At 41.3% G+C, this 17,695-nt stretch overlaps 1 protein-coding gene across 3 annotated transcripts in view; it reads right to left on the reverse strand.

The window, feature by feature from the left end:
• Positions 1-491: 491 nt before the first annotated feature.
• Positions 492-17,695, reverse strand: part of RDX (radixin) — a 95,320-nt gene continuing 78,116 nt past the window's right edge. For all 3 annotated transcript variants that reach the window (XM_023208200.1, XM_023208202.1, XM_023208201.1), the window contains 2 exons: positions 4,509-4,606; positions 492-1,099 (listed from right to left, as the gene is read on the reverse strand). In XM_023208200.1, the coding sequence (XP_023063968.1) occupies positions 4,540-4,606 (67 nt within the window). In that variant the 3' untranslated portion in view covers positions 492-1,099; positions 4,509-4,539. The remainder of the gene's footprint in view (positions 1,100-4,508; positions 4,607-17,695) is intronic.

Consider the following 17,695-nt stretch of genomic DNA (forward strand, 5'->3'; position numbering starts at 1 on the left):
GATTCTCCTGCCTCAGCCTCCCAAGTAGCTGGGACTATAGGCACGCACCACCATGCCCAGCTAATTTTTGTATTTTTAGTAGAGACAGGGTTTCACCATGTTGGCCAGGATGGTCTCGCTCTCTTGACTGCGTGACCCGCCCACCTCAGCCTCCCAAAGTGCTGGGATTACAGGCGTGAGATTACTCTGCGTCCGGCCAGAGTGACTGTTAATGCAGCTGACTCGTGTCACAAACTGTCACCCAATCCTCTAAGCTTCACTCCTTGGACATTCAAAACACCTCAAAGTGCTAGGACTAGTGCCATCTTATGAATGAATAATGCTGCTTCACGTCCCAGCTCTGCCACTGAACTCTCCTCAACGCTGGCCAGGTCTGAAGTAACTGTGAAATCAGAGAAGATGGGAACCTGAGGTGGGGCAGGCAAGCGATATTCACAATATTCACCGCCTACCACCAGGATGCAGAATGGAGTGTGCAGTAAGGCTCAGGCTGATGGTAGAATATATTTATTGCTACATTTATATACAATTATACAAACAGCCCAGACAGGAAAGAAATGTTGCATCGATTTCTGTAGATTCCACCAACATGTGCACAGAAATGGAGCTGTTCACCACTGAGTTTGCTCTTGGATTGAAGCCAAATATAAGTCACATACATTTTTTGAAAAAGTGGGAAATTCTTGGAAATCCTCTCCATAGATTCTTCCATACAAGCTAGTCATGCAGAAAAAAAGTGGGTTCTCAGAAGCTGATGCCTTCCAGCATCTGTTTGGGGGATAGAGTCTTGAAGATGGGGTGCAGTAGATGCTGGCTTGGGACTGCAGGGTGCCGTGCGAAGTCCCAAGTCCTGGCCCATCTTGCTAAGGTCTGTCTTTAGGAAAGGCCGTTGAGAGGGGTTTGGAGAGAAAGAGAATAGGAAGAAAGGGAAATCCAACAGTAAACTGAGAAGATGAGAGGAACACGAGCCAGGGCCCTGGGTGAGGGAATACTGGTCCATCCAGTTCCAGGTGAGATTGCAGACTTTGGGGGATACACACATTCAGAACACCAGGTATGTCCTTATCCTAAAGCTGCCCGTATGTCAGTAGCCAGAGGCCTGCACGAAGACACAGAAAGTGAATAGAAAAGTCAGGCAAGAAAGAAGAAAGCTCAACTCGAATACTCGTATTATCAGCATTCAGTTGAAAAGGCATGACGCTGAATGTCTTTCCACATTTTGTAAGTTAACATTTAGTCAGGGTTAGTTGATGGTTGAGTGATGAAGGGGAATGGAATGCCGCTAAGGAAATGCAATGATGTACAGATTGTACCAAAATAAAGGTGCGTCCACAAACTCTACAGTCTGACCTCAGCCTGGCTAGAATTACTTTTGGCCGCAAAAGGAGTCTAACATATAGATTTTGCAATGTTCTGATCCAGAATTATGATGTGGATGTAAGATCATGGTATAAACAGTCTCTCTTTCGTCACAGTCACATACACCTTAGTGATGTGAATCCCAAGAGAAATTGTTGAGCAGCCACGGGGCGTGTGTGCTTAGGGAATGAGTTCCTCTTATTTATACCAGCTCCATCTGACACACTCAGGCCCCTTCCCACCTAGGGGATCCAAGAGGGACGACCTGCAGACTGGGTCTAATCTGGTCTCCTCAGCTAAAATCAGCCCAGAGCCTGACAGAAAGGTCTGAAGGTTGACAGCAAAAAGCCCATGAGTCTAAATACACCACACTGTGCCAGCCTTTGGAGTTGATTAGCACTTTGGGTACAGTCTGGTCCCAAGGCTATAGGGATTCTATCCCTGAGGAAACCAGTCAGTTCTATCTTGTTCATGGCTTTATTTTATTTTTGAGACAGGGTCGCGCTGTCACCCAGGCTTGAGTACAGGGGTATGATCTTGGCTCACTACAGCCTCGACCTCCTGGGCTTAAGCAATTCTCCCACCTCAGCCTCCCGAGTAGCTGGGACCACAGGCATGCGCCCCTATGCCCAGATAATGTTTTGTATTTTTTGTAGAGCCAAGGTTTTACCATGTTGCCCTGGCTGGTCTCAAACTCCTGAGTTCATGCAACTCACCTGCCTCAGTCTCTAAAAGTGCTGGGATTACAGGCATGAGACATAGGGCCTGGCCTGTCCATGGCTTTAGATGTCACCTTTAATTCCTTAATATCACCATAATCCTACAGGTCCCTAGTCACAAGGAAGACAGGATGACAGTGCTGTGGAGAAGCCCTGGGGGCAGTGGGAGAAGGACCAGAACATCACTCAGAGTCTCTGTTCTTTCTCTTGGGTCAATAACTTTATAATCAACTCTGGAGGGGCCCAGCAGTTCTTCCAAGGCTGCCAACTATGTGATACCTCGCTGGAGGATGTGGCAATCACCAGCTCTGCGGATCCCTTCATAAATTCATGGCTAGATAATTCAAAATCTCTTTCTGTCATTAGATCTTGACTTTTCATGCAGAAGCTTTCTTTTCCTGCTTCTGACAACAATAGCTCAGAGTCAAACTCACTCAAAGGATCTGCTCTAAAAAGAACATTAACAGATGAAAATCGAGGAGGAAAAATTATAGAAGATCAGGTAGATTTTACTTTGGGGAGTTTTACTAATCGACAAACAAAATGGCAAGAGTTACATCAATGAACTTCTGCACTGGAAGAAATGGCTAAAGATAAATAGCTAAGAAGAGTATTGTTTGCAGCAATCTATGGCACATTAAGAATGTGCTTTAACCCAGGATTTTAGCTCAAAGATCAGAAATGAGACCAGCTGGATTCTCAGCTAGACCCCTTTCGAAGCGAGTGAGAGCAAACGATGATGGATGTGTCATAGCGTTTCAAGTGGACTTTGAAACAATGAAAGTGTTTTGGTAATGTCATGACATATCAGAGAGAATATTGCATGACCTTAAACTCATTTCAGAGCAGGCCAAATTCAAGGCCAAAGGAGCAAATTGCTTCTAAAAGTTCTCCACCTTAAATAACACATGTGACCATTTTTTGCCACATAAATAAGTCTAAAACATCGTATTTCTATAAAGAACATTGGTTCTACATTTTTAAGTATTATCTCAAATATACTGACATTTAGCTAGAAGGAGGTTTAGAGAACTTTGGGAGGCTTAACCAGCAAGTTGGGGGAACTCAAGATTTACAACATAAACGACATTGTTGTGGTTTTATTCAGAAATGGGATGAGTCAAATAGTCTCTGCCAAAAAAAAAGAATTTAAAAACAACCTGTTATGATAATCATATTGAAAAAATGATTTTTAAACATTACCAAATCAAGGTCAGTACATAGTACTATATTAACCTAGCTTATGAACCAATTCTTTACTTCTTCTACTCCAGGAATCCCCAACCCCTGGGCCGAAGACCAGTACTGGTGTGGCGTGTTAGGAACTGGGTGGCACAGCAGAAGCTGAGCGGTGAACAAGCATCACGGCCTGAGCTCCACCTCTTGTCAGATCAGCAGCGGCATTAGATTCTCAAAGGAGCGAACCCTATTGTGAACTGCGCATGCGAGGGTTCCACGTTGCACGCTCCTTTTGGGAATCTAATGCCTGATGATTTGAGGTGAAGCAGTTTCACCCCAAAACCATTCCCTCCACCCCCCAACCCCATTCCCAGCCCATGGAAAATTTGTCTTCCATGAAACCAGTCCTTGGTGCAAAAAGGTTGGGGACCGCTGTTCTACTTAATGTGTATGTATAGAACTTCATTTTAAAGTAAATCTGAATATGTCTTTTTTCTTTTTTTTTTTAATCCCTCTGTCATCCAGGATGGAGTGCAGTGGCGCCATCTCGGCTCACTGCAACCTGTGCCTCCCGGATTCAAGCAATTCTCCTGCCTCAGCCTCCAAAGTAGATGGGACTACAGGCATGCACTACCACGCCTGGCTAATTTTTTTTTTTTGTATTTTTAGTAGAGATGGGGTTTCACCATGTTGGCCAGGCTGGTCTCGAACTCCTAACCTCAGGTGATCCACCTGCCTACACCTCTTAAAGTGCTGGGATTCTAGGCATGAGCAACCGTGCCAGGCCTGAATATGTTTTTTTAAAAAATAAGAAAAGCCTCCCAGCAGAACACAAGTGTCATATGAGAAGCTACACTATAATACTTTCCTTCTTAACGCTCCAGAGGGCTCTTTCTAAAGGTAAGAGAATGCTCTAAAGTAGCAGGTCCAATCCGCTCCCAAGATTACAGGTAAAACATCATTTTAATAAATTCTAACTGACCTCAAAATTATTACATTGGAGGATGATATTCTTGATTGGCAAAGAGCCCAATAGATGCAAACTATTGAGAAAGAACTCGGAGGGGATGGAATCAGAGGCTGTAAAGATAGAGAATGCTCTTGATCAGTTCCTTTGACTTGAAACCTACAGGGCCTGTGGATTAGCAGGTTCAGTTTTATGAGGTCCCACCAGCATCCTGGCAGTGGAAGGTATGGCAGGTCTAGTGGGCAAGTGGGCTGGCCCTGGCCACGGCTGCTGGTTGTACTTACCTAGTGAGGGAGGGAGCCTTCTTCCTAAGGGTTACATTTGCTTTATGCTGCTTTGGCAAGAGCGCATCTGGAACAATGCATACAGTTTGGGTCCCCACCTTTCAAAAGAGACATTAAGAGGTTAGAAAGCATTTAGCAAAAAAACACAGTAGGAAACTGAATGGGCAGGTTGACTGCTTGCTCAGCACACTGTAATATCAAGGTGCCCTTGTCAGCCTGGATTATGTAAGGGCTGTTATTGTCAAACTGTCTGCCTAACTTTTAACTTCTTTTTTATTTTCCAGTCCACCTTTGAAACTCCACGATTAGAATGTGGAAATAAGAATAACTTTAAACCTTCCTTCTAAATAGATGCTAGACTTCAAATAGTGCAGCAACTCTACACAAGCTAACTAGTTTCTTTCAATAATAAGACCTATTATTTACAATAATAGGTCTTGTCTTAAAGCCATAAACATCAGAACTTCATGTCATTCAGTTATGCGTTCTACCAGATTTTATATTTTATTTGAAGTTCTCTTTTGATTAATCTAGACACTGTTATTTTCAGGTAGCAACTGGAGTAATGGGTCCAAAATACTTTGTAGTGCCTACTCTGAAATCAATAGTTGCTATGTTTTTGAATAAGCAAATTCTCAGTACCTGCCTACTAAAAGACTGGATAGGTTAAGACAAACAAACCACGAAAACTACCTCCTCTGCAGACACGCTGGCATTGCAGGAATTAAAGAGGTCAATTTCAGCCCTACTCTCTCTGGGCTGTCTTCCTCAGCTGACTTACCTGCCATTCTCCGATATATCCCTTAGAGATAAAACAAAGTCAGAATTAACTCAACAAAGAAACTGCTAAACTGGCCAAGCTTATCCATGAGTCATTTCCCTGACTGGGGAGAATACTGGTTACAGTGTTTTCTAATCTTGTGAGTAAAACAATTAGAAATGCAGTTATTAGCAATCTCTATCTTACAAATGAGTTATGTACCAAAAGGGCAGCTGTGGTGGGCTGTTTCCTATGGAAACCACGTCATGAACAGTGATTCTGTTTCTAGGCAATGTAACCCATAATGAAAAACTGAGTCTTTGCAGTAAAATAAGTAGAAACTCCAAATTTATCAAAGGTTGTAATTAAGGAACATAGAAACAATGACATTTATTAACAGTTTTATAATTCTTCTTTAATACTTGAGCTTGATGTTAACCTGGACAGAAATAATTAGATGGTTCAATAGTACCTGAAATTTAAGAACATTTTAAAGGGAATTTTAACTATTTTCAAGGACTTTGAAGGTTAGTCTGGCTGGCACTTTATTGTATGAAATGTCATTTCAGGCCAGACGTGGTGGCTCATGTCTGTAATTCCAGCACTTTGGGAGGCCGAGGCGGGCAGATCACCTGAGGTCGGGAGTTCGAGACCAGCCTAACCAACATGGTGAAACCCCGTCTCTGCTAAAAATAAAAAAATTACCGGGCATGGTGGTGCATGCCTGTAATCACAGCTACTCAGGAGGCTGAGGTAAGAGAATCGCTTGAACTTGGGAGATGGAGGTTGCAGTGAGCCGAGATCGCGCCATTGCACTCCAGCCTGGGCAACAAGAGTGAAACTCCCATCTCAAAAACAAACAAACAAACAAACAAAACAACAAAAAAAGAAATGTCCTTTCAAAATATATAGCTGTAGTTTTTCCATAGTCGCTAGTAGTAGTATTCTCACTGTGATTAACTAGTAGTACTATTCATGTAGATTTAGACTCATAAAGGAGCAGAGAGAGCAAAGGAAGAGAATTACTTTTCATGAACATAATGAGAAAAGAGGATTTGGGAGTAAGGTTAATAGCTGAAAGGCACAAGAGAAGGAATAGAACTGAAGGAGAAAACTGCACGTATGAGTTTCCCTAATAGGGAAAGAAAGGTGAAGAGACTTCGGAAATGTCCAAGATTTGCCACCAGGTGGCGCCATGAGATTAGATGACAGTACTTTAGTTGAAGGCGGCAACAACTGAAGGGGAGTGAGGGTGATACATAAAAATCGCATGGGCTGAATATTCACAACACAGGAGGCTCAGGAGTTGTGAAGCGGTAAGCCATGGGTTAGAATATATATCAAGTTATATTAAGAATATATATTAAATTATGGGTTAGAATATATAACAAGGAACACAAACCTAGTTGAATAAGATGTCTCTATCACCCATGCTGGAATGCAGTGGTGCGTTGTTGGCTCACTGCAACCTCTGCCTCCAGGGTTCAAACGATTCCTGTCTCAACTTCCCGGGTAGCTGAGATTACAGGCACATGCCACCACACCCGGCTAATTTTTTTTTTTGTCCACCTTGTTTTTTTTTTTTTTGTATTTTCAGTAGAGTTAGTGTTTTCCCATGTTGTCCAGGCTGCTCTTGAACTCCTGACTTCAGGTGATCTGCCTGCCTTGCCCTCCCAAATTTCTGGGATTAGAGGCATGAGCCACTGCGCCCGGCCTAGTTTAACATTTTAAAGAATCTATTTACCTAGCACAGGCCATGGCTCACACCTGTAATCCCAGCACTTTGGCAGGCCAAGGTGGGGGGTGGATCACCTGAGGTCAGGAGTTTGAGACCAGCCTGGCCAACATGGGGAAACTCCATCTCTACTAAAAATACAAAAATTACCCGGGCATGGTGGCCTGCATCTGTAGTCCCAGCTATTCCGGAGGCTGAGACAGGAATCGCTTGAACCCCAAAGACAGAGGCTGCAATGAGCCAAGATCATGCCACTTGCACTCCAGTCCGGGTGACAGAGCAAGACTTCATCTCAAAAAAAAAAAAAAAAGAATCTGTCAGTTTAGTATATTAACAATTTTTTTTTGACAGGGTCTTGCTCTGTCCTCCAAACTGGATTGCAGTGACATGGTCATGGTTTACCGAAGTCTCAATCTCTGAGGCACAAGCAATCCTCCCACCTTAGCCTCTTGAGAAGCTGGGACCACAGGTGTGCTTCACTGGGCCTGGCTAATTTTTTTCTTTCTTTTCCTTTTTTTTTTCGTGGGCGGGGAGGGGTGGAGATGAGGACTCACTATGTTGCCCAGGCTGGTCTTGATCTCCTGGGCTCAAGCAACCCTCCTGTGATTATAGGCATGAGCTGCTGCACTCAGACAACAATTTTTTAAAAAAGTAAACACATACAAATGGCAGCAGACATATGAAAAGGTGCTCAACATCACTGAGCATCAGAGAAACGCAAACCAAAACTGCAATGAGATGATCATCTCACCCCAGTTAAGATGACTTTTATCCTACTAAGACAGGTAATAACAAATGCTGGTGAGGATGTGAAGAAAAGGGAACCTTTGTACACTGTTGGTGGGACTGTAAATTAGTACAACCACTATAGAGAACAGTTTGGAGTCTTCTCCAAAAACTAAAAATGGAGCTACCATATGATCCAGTAACCCCACTATTGTGTATGTGCCTCCCAAAAAGAAAATCATTATATCAGAAACATACCTGCATTCCCATATTAACTGCAACACTACTCACAATAGCCAAGACTTGGAAGCAACGTTAAGTGTCCATCAACAAATGAATGGATAAAGAAAATGGTGGTACTTATACACAATGGAGTACTTACTCAGCCACAAAAAAATAATGAGATCCTGTCATTTGCAACAACATGGATGGCACTGGAGATCGCTAATGTTAAGCCAGGCACAGAAAGACAAAAATTGTACGTTCTCACTGATTTGTGGGATCTAAAAATCAAAATAATTAAACTCATGCAGATAGAGAGTAAAAGGATGATTACCAGAGGGTAAGAAGGGTAGTGGGGAAGCAGGAGGTTGAGAGGTAGAATGGTTAATGGGTACAAAAAAAAAATAGAAAGAATGAATAAGACCTAGTATTCGATAGCACAAGGTAACTATAATCAATAATAATTTAATTTTACATTTAAAAATAAATAAAAGGGTATAATTAGATTATTTGTAACACAAAGGAGAAAAGCTTGAGGGGATGAATACCCCATTTCGCAGGATGTGATGATTACGCATTGCATGCTTGTATCAAAATATCTCACGTCTCCCATAAATACATACACTTATGTGCCCACAAAAATTAAAACTGAATTTTTAAAATAAAATTTTTAGTAGCATCATCTACAAAAAAAGTTTTAAAAATTAAAAAATTAAAGTACACACACACGATTAGCTCAATATACTCAGAAATTGCATTTAACAAATTTAAAACCTTTTTTATTTAAAAAGAAAAAACTCTTAGAAAAATACGTACATGTATGTAAAAGGAAGTTTCATTAATCTGGTAAATATCATGTACTAAAAATTAGTCAGGCTGGTGCCATGCTCCTGTATATTCCCTGTATAGTCCCAGCTATTCAGGAGGCTGAGGTGAGAGGATCACTCGAGCCTGGGAGACGGAGGGTGCAGTGAGCCGAGATAGCGCCACTGCACTACAGCCTGAGTGACAGAGTGAGACCCCGTCTCAAACAACAAAAGAAAAGAGACACCACTTACGTTCCACGTGGGACTGCAAGTTGCAGCCAGTCAACTCAGTAAGAAACAGAATACAAGTTTTAAGAATGGAGAAGACTGAAAACTATAATTATTTGCAGAAAATGAAGAAAGTCTATGTAGAAAGCCCAAAAGACTTCACAAATTATTAGAAACGGTGAGAATGAAACAAGGTTCCTTAACTTAAGGTGAGCAAAAAAAAATCAACTGCATTCTCTACATCAGCCAGAAATAGTTTTCAAATGTAACTCTGAAAACGACAGCAAAAAATAAGATGCTTAATAATAAAACTAACAAAATAAATTCATGATCTTAATGCAAAAATTTAAACAACTTTACTGAATCAAGGAAGACTTGGTGGAAAGACATTGCATATTCATGATTAGGAATGCTTAATATTGTACAGCTGTAATTTTCTTTCTTTCTTCTTCTCTTTTTTCTTTTCTTTTTTTTTTTTGAAACAGAGTTTCACTCTTGTTGCCCAGGCTGGAGTGCAATGGCGTGAACTTGGCTCACTGCAACTTCTGCCTCCCAGGTTCAAGTGATTCTCCTGCCTCAGCCTCCTGAGTAGCTGAGATTGCAGGCACACACCACCACGCCCGCTAATTTTTGTATTTGTGGTAGAGACGGGGCTTCACCACGTTGGTCAGGCTGGTCTCGAACTCCTGACCTCGTGATCCGCCCACCTTGGCCTCCTAAAGTGCTAGGATTACAGGCATGAGCCACCATGCCCAGCCGTGCAGCTGTAATTTCTCACCAAATTAATCTGTTAGTACATTTCCAAGCAAAACTCCCCAAAGTCTTTTTTCCCATACAGGTTACACAAATTTATGCAGAAGAACAAAGAACCAAAACTAGTCAGGAGCTTACTTTACAAACAAGGTGTAGCAACTTTTTAAGAAAGCTCAACCAGATATCAAGACTTGTTAAAAAGCAAAGGCTGTAGTAATTAAGACAGAATACTGTTGACACAGGGACAGAAATATTGACTAATGCAACAGATGAGAGTATAACAAGACTTGTTAAAAAGCGAAGGCTGTAGTAATTAAGACAGAATACTATTGACACACGGATAGAAATATTGACCAATGCAACAGATGACAGTATAACAGAACAGAGTAAGAAACATGAAAGAAATGGCAATGGGATCAACAGGAAAAGGATGAACTGTTAAATAAAATATCAAGACAACTAGTCATCTAGACAAAAAAATAAATAAAATCGGATCCATACTTCATACCACGTACAAAAGTTATTTATAGCTGGACTAAAGATTTCAATGTAAAAATAACCAAACTTTTAAAGGAATATATAGGAAAATATCTTCATGACAAGTGAGAGAATAATTTCTTAAAATAAGATACACACAGGAAAAAAATCCCCACAAATTATGAGGAGAGTAATTTATAAATTGAGCTACAAGAAAGTGTAAAACATTTACCTATCCAAAAAAAAAAAAAAAAAAAAACACCATAAAAAGGCAAAGAAGGTAAGCAAGCCATGGAAGGAAATATCTCTAAAACATTTAAATGTCAAAAGATTAGTAACTACAGTATAAAGAAATTCTCTGAATCAACTGGATCAAGATAAACAATCTAATAAAAAGCAGGCAAAAAAAAGTCATTTCAAAGAAAATGAGACATGAAAGGCCTTTAAAGAAAAATTATCAGCTATATTAGTAATTAAGAAAATGTAAATTATTAATAAAAGCACAATATCATCTTAAACCTACCAAATTGGCAGAAATTGAAAAATCTAGTGATATGAAGGGTGGTGAAGACGTGGATATAGCCTTACTTTGGGAAACAATTGATGGTTACATAGTAAAGTTGAAGATGTGCATATCCCATAATGAGAGACAAATCCCTCCTACATAGTAAAGTTGAAGATGTGCATATCCCGTAACCAGAGACAAATCCCCTCCTACATAGTAAAATGGAAGAAGTGCATATCCCATAACAAGAGACAAATCCCCTCCCTAGGTCTCTGCTGTAGAAATACTGTTGCGCTTATCCACTAGAAGAAGACAAAAATATCTGTGGCTATATTGTTTAAAGATTTTTTAAAATACTGGTAACAGTATGGTCAGAGGCAGTGGCTCACGTCTGTAATCCCAGCACTTTGGGAGGCCAAGACTGGTGGATTACTTCAGGTCAGGAGTTCAAAACCAGCCTGGCCAAAATGGTGACACCCCATTTCTACTAAAAATACAAAAAATTAGCCAGGTGTGGTGGTGGGTGCCTGTAATCCCAGCTGCTTGGGAGGCTGCAGCAGGAGAACCACTTGAACCCAGGAGGCGGAAGTTGCAATGAGCCAAGATCATGCCATTACACCCCAGCCTGGATGAGAGAAGAGTCCATCTCAAAAAAAAAAAAAAAAAAGAAAAGAAAAAGAGAAAAAAATACTGGTAACAATCCAAATGTCCACCATTGGGGAAACTGATAAATTGTAGTGCACTTATAAAATAAATAAAGCAGTGAAAATGAACCACAGCTATATTCATGAAAATGGATGTGCGTGTGTGTGTAATAAAACTGTTTTGAGAACTTCATCACGAATTACAAAAAAAAAAAATATTTTCATAAAGTTCATGTGTGCACAAAACTAGACATTATATTGTTGTAGATACAAACACAGATAGTAAAAGCAAAGAAAGGATGACAAGATGGGAGAGGAACATGCAATGCCAGCTACTGGCAATATACTATTTTTCAAACTGATAGGTGAGTATCTAGTATATATACATATATTCCTTCATTTATATTTCTACGAGATGCATTTCATTCTCTAACACTGTTATAAATCAATCTCTAGTTTTTAAGTGTTTAAAAATAGAAAGTAATGGAGGAAAAATACTACAATCGATGGGAAAGTTACGAATTTTGTTCCAAATATCTTTGGTCTTTGAACCATTCGAATTTCAGTGGTCTCAAAGAAACTATGTAGTCAATAGTTACTCTAAGGTCACTGAGTAAAAGAAGCAACTGTGTTATTTCCACAGCATTGGGTGCTCTCATTTCTCTAAATCAGCAATTCTCAAAGTGTGGTCCCAAAACAGCAGCATCAGACTCACCTTTAAGAAATGCAGTGTGTGTGTGTGTGTGTGTGTGTGTGTGTGAGAGATGGTCTCACTCTGTTGTCCAGGCTGGAGTGCAGTGGCACTATCTCAGCTCACTGCAACCTCCACCTCCCGAGGTTCAACCAATTCTCATGCCTCGGCCTCCCTAGTAGCTGGGATTACAGGTGTGCGCCACCACACCCAACTAATTTTTGTATTTTTGGTAGAGACAGTGTTTCACCATGTTGACCAGGCTGGTCTCGAACTCCTGGCCTCAAGTGATCCGCCCGCCTCAGCCTTCCAACATGCTGGGATTACAGGCCTGAGCCACTGCACCTAGCACCTAGCCATAAATGCATATTCTTGAGCAGCTGCATAGATCTACTGAATGTGAAACCTGGGGAGGGCGCCCTGCAATCTGTGTTTTAACAAGCCCTCCAGGTGATTCTGAGGCACGCTAATGTGAGAACCACTGCCAAAAGTTGTTCAAATATCTAAGAAATCCCTTCATTATAACAAAATAAGACCTCCCTAGGGTCACATCAAAATGTTAATAGTCATCCAGACAGAAAGCCACAGCACTGACCCTTAGGAGAAGGTGACTTTTTAAAAACCTTTAACTCAGGAGTTAGGAAACTATGGCTCGTGGCCCAAACCCAGCTTCCCATCTGTTTTTGTACAGAATGTGATTTAAGAACGTTTATGACCTTTTTTTAAAAAAAAAAAAACAAATGAGAGGAAGAATATTTTGTGACACATGAATTATGTGAAATTCAGAGTTAAGCGTCCATAAATAAAATGTTATTGGAACACAAACATGCTCATTCATTTACATACGCCTATAGCTGCTTGTGCACTACACCAGCAGAGTTGTACAGCCGGGACAGAGATGGCTGGTCTGCAAAGTCCAACGTGTTTAGTATCTGAACCTTTTCATAAAGATCATTTGCCCTATTTGCTCTAATTTGATAGAATCTACTAGTCTAAACGCAAAATATAATTATAGTAATTTTCTGTTGAAAATGCAATTTTCATTTTAATTACAGGCAGGCAAAAATCTAATAGTTTAAAGAATCATAAGGAAAATTAAATCAGATTTTTTTTTTTTTAAATAGAGATGGGGCACCATGTTGGCCAGGCTGGTCTCAAACTCCTGGGCTCAGGTGATGCTCCCACCTCGGCCTCCCAAAGTGCTGGGATTACAGGCATGAGCCACCATGCCTGGCCCAGAACTATTTTTATCTCAAAGCCATTCAGATAACCCACATAAAGCATCTGAAAAATGTTACTAGTTATGCTTTCTCTCTTCAAATTTCTAATAAGTGACAAAGAATTGCACACTGGGACCTTTCAATGAAATATTCATTCAGTTCTGAAACATTCTGTTCTGAAAATGAATGAAGCCTTCTCCTCCTGCGTTTACTCAGGAGGTTGACTCAAACTATAAGCCTGTCTCAAATGCTGCCTGATAACTTTTTTTCAGCTCTCACAGTGGCCACCCTCCTTGCTGGCTCTCTTCCACATGCTAAAACTCACCAAGTATGAGCCTTCTTCCCTTTGATCCTCAACCTCTTGAATTTTCTCCAGACTGAGTTCAGTTCCTATCACTGAAGACTTGCTGAGTCATTTTATTCAACACCTATTGGGTGGCTTAAAAAGCCTTCTATCCATATCCATCTTCGCTTCTCCAATTTCAACTTTCTTCTAGATTTCGAATATTTCTTGAGCACAGACTCTTCTTTGATTTCTAGGACTTTAACAGTCAATTATTAATTTTTAAAAATAGCAGGCGTGGTGGCCGATGCCTGTAATCCCAATGCTTTGGGAGGCCAAGCCGGGCAGATCACTTGAGGCCAGGAGTTCAAGACCACCCTGGCCAACATGATGAAATCCTGTCTCTGTAAAAATACAAAACTTACCTAGGGATGGTGGCTGCCACCTGTAATCACAGCTACTCAGGAGGCTGAGACAGAAGAATCATTTGAACCCAGGAGGCAGAAGTTGCAGTGAGCAGAGATCACAACATTGCACTCCAGCCTGGGCAACAAGAGCAAAACTCTGTCTCAAAGTAATAATTAAAACAATAATAATAATGCTTTCTGCCAGGCGTGGTGGCTTACGCCTGTTATCCCAGCACTTTGGGAGGCCAAGCCGGGCAGATCATGAGCTCAGGAGATTGAGACCATCCTGGCTAACATGTTGAAATCCCATCTCTACTTAAAAGATACAAAAAATCAGCCAGGCGTGGTGGCGGGCGTCTGTAGTCCCAGCTACTTGGGAGGCTGAGGCAGAACAATGGCGTGAACCCAGGAGGCGGGGCTTGCAGTGAGCCAAGATCGTGCTACTGCACTCCAGCCTGGGGGACAGAGCAAGACTCCGTCTCAAAATAAATAAATAAATACATACATACATACATAAATGCATAAATAATAATGCTTTCCCTCCCCTACAAGAGTAAATCGTACATTTCAACTTTAAATCTTTAAGCTATATTGACCTCATCTTGAAAGCAGGAGCACTAAACTGGACAGACTAGAGGTACAAGCCACATGCAGTGGTTCGAGACTGGTCTTTAATCTAGTGGGTTTGATCAGGTCACTACCACTGTGTATTCAATTTGAACTTAAGATTTAAAGCATTCTTCTTTGGCCTATAAATCAATTGATACATTCACTTTGAGTGATGCAGACAAAATAATCCTTCCAAGAGCAAGTAAACGTCTCAGTTGGCTTTCAACTGGAAAGGTCATTTTGTAATCAAAAAGATAAGGGCTTTTGCTTCTAGGAAAACCAAAATCCAAATGTGGAGTCTGCCACTGTGGTTGTCCTTGGGCAGGTTACCTAGCTGTAAAATGGAATACCTTCAAGGACACCTGCAGTCTTTATGATGTCTTTGTGTGGATAAGGAAACAGTGCCACTTGCTCAGGCAGATGCAGCCCTGTTTAGCCCCAGGGTACAGTTTGTTGAGAAGAATACAAACTACACTCACACTTCCATCCCTGCACCTCTGTTCCTCAAACTTCTCTTGAATTTACCTTTGCTTAGCTCGATTCTGGTAGCAATGTTTTTGTCCCATAGGGCCAAACTGCTCAGTGGACATTGGCCTAGATCTTGCAGGCTTCTCCCCATGGCTTAGGAAGCTCTTCCTCAACTTCATCTCACACATCACTCTCCTCTGGGCTCACTCGGCTCTGGACATACCGCTTTTCTGTCTTTTCCATGAACAAGTGAAGCTCTTTCTTGCCTCAAAGTATTTGCATATGCTGTTCCCTCTACCTGGAATTTTAAAGCAAGGCTGTAAATTGGTGTCCAGTGGGCTACTTCTGGCAAGCAGGTGTATCTTGTTTGGCTTGCAAAACTTTTTCTTTTTGAAACGGGGTCTCACTCTGTTGCCCAGGCTGGAGTACAGTGGCGCAAACACAGCTCTCTGCAGCCTCAACCTCCTGGACTCAAGTGATCCTCCCGTCTCAGCCTCCCAAGTAGCTGAGACTACAGGTGCGCTACCACACACACCCATATATATATATATATATATATATATATATATATATATATATATATATTTATTTGTTCTTGTTTTTTAAATAGAGAGGTCTCACTATGTTGCCCAGACTGGTCTCACATTTCTGGGCTCAAGTGATCCTCTCACCTCAGCCTCCTAAAGTGCTGGGATCACAAGTGTGAGCCACCACACCAGGCCCTAATTTCATTTTTAATTTTTGTAGAGATGAGATCTTGCTATGTTGCCCAGGCTGGTCTTGAGCTCCTGTACTCAAGCAATCCTCCCACCTCAGCCTCCCAAATTGTTGGGATTACAGGTGCAAACCACTGCATTGAAATAGCTGACATGTAAAATTTGAAAGACTTCACATAAAAATTACATTTCAACTTAAATATTCTATCTTTGAGTGCTTTTCCTCTAAAAGCCAGTTTCTGACTTATCTTGGAAGATCACAAGGTATAGCAACGCTGGGCCTACCTACCCCATGTGTAAAGAGCTGATGCCCTCCCCCTCTTCCTCCCTCTTTGGACAGCGCAGGAGACCCCTGACTAGACACAGCCCCACCAAGCCCAGTGCACTCTTTTCATCTGCCTGGCATTTGCATCTACCATCTTGATTTAAACAGGGGAACAAGAGGAGCTAGCCTTCTCCTCCTTCAGGTAGCAACTTACATGGCACCTCCTCAGAGACTTTTTCTTACCTCCTGTCCTTCATTACATTTTCTTCTAACTCAGTCCCTTGTTTCCTTCATAGTTTTAAGCAGATATAACATTGCTGTTTTTATAGATCAGGGATGGTTAAATATCAGCAACTGTACATGATTCAACCTAGTAATACGATTTGCATTAATGATTTTGTTTTCCAGTGTTTTTGTCTTCCTACTGGAAGTCAGTTCACTGGGGCAGGGACTTGGCTACTATGATATTCTGAATGACTAGTACACAGCACCTGTCAGGCACTAACATATTTGGATGAATAAATGGAAGGACTCCTCCCACCGAAAGTCCTTAGCAGCTCCAGAATGTACACAAAGTCCATCTTAACCTCTCCTGAGGAGAGCAGCCCAAGATATAAACAGACTTTCCTAACCGACAGCCCAAGGCAGTGCTACCAGACCTCCTCAGCCTCTACTCATATAGCTGATACCTTTGGCTCTAGTGCTGGGAATTACTCCTAAAGCATGACAGATTCTGAAACCCCTCTGTGAATCAGCATCAAGACCACCACTGAACATCCACTGAGCTATGCCCTTGGCCCTAAAGGCAAGGGGTAGGGAGGAGATGGTACTTGTTCCTAAGGTGATTGCTGACAATTACAATAACCTCTATAACCTTGTCAGTGTGCCTGAGTGCCTCTTGTTACTTGTCTCATTGTCGTAAATCATTTTTTAACTCGTTTCTTCCTCTAGATGATGTTTTAAATTATTTATGATGTATTAAATTATCTATGAATCCTCAGAGCCTAACTTGAGGCATCTAATAAATGTTTAATGAATGAATAACATTATTTGAATGGATGACATCACTCAAGTGCTTCGTGGAGCCTACTTACTCTAGATGGCAAATACGGGAACAGATTTTTACCTTACCAGCCATAATCTCACCGACTTGAGCAGGGGTATGGAGTGGGGTTCATGCCAAAGTGTCAGATTTAGACATACGGAGTTGACAGAGGACACTGTTAGAGACAGCATTTTCCTGTTCTTGTTATTCTTGGAGCCTAAGAATTATGCGTACATTTAGGGAAAACACTTTCCAGAAGACACGCGGTTAAACTAAGTGACAACTATTCTAACTCAAAGAAATTGCTCTTTTCAATGATGTTCTTGTTGCTGAAACCAGTATACATTTTAAGTATCGTAATATTTTTTTACCCGCGTGGCACTGGTGGTCACATGCAGTCACCTTTCTGTCCTACACGTCTCTGTGATCCTCTCTTGCTTTAGCAGTACTTCAATGTTAGTGCTCTCCAAGGTCCTATACTAAACCCACCAATTCTTTCCTTACACTTTCCTCTTGGGAAATTTCATCTGACATTCCATCAGCATTCCAATTTCAAATTGTCCAAAAAGAAATGTCACGGGCACACCCAAACCTGCTCTCCCTCATGATTTTCTTGTATTTTACGGC

The sequence above is a fragment of the Piliocolobus tephrosceles genome, chromosome 13 (assembly GCF_002776525.5).
Source record: "Piliocolobus tephrosceles isolate RC106 chromosome 13, ASM277652v3, whole genome shotgun sequence".
NCBI classification, from domain to species: Eukaryota; Metazoa; Chordata; class Mammalia; order Primates; family Cercopithecidae; genus Piliocolobus; species Piliocolobus tephrosceles.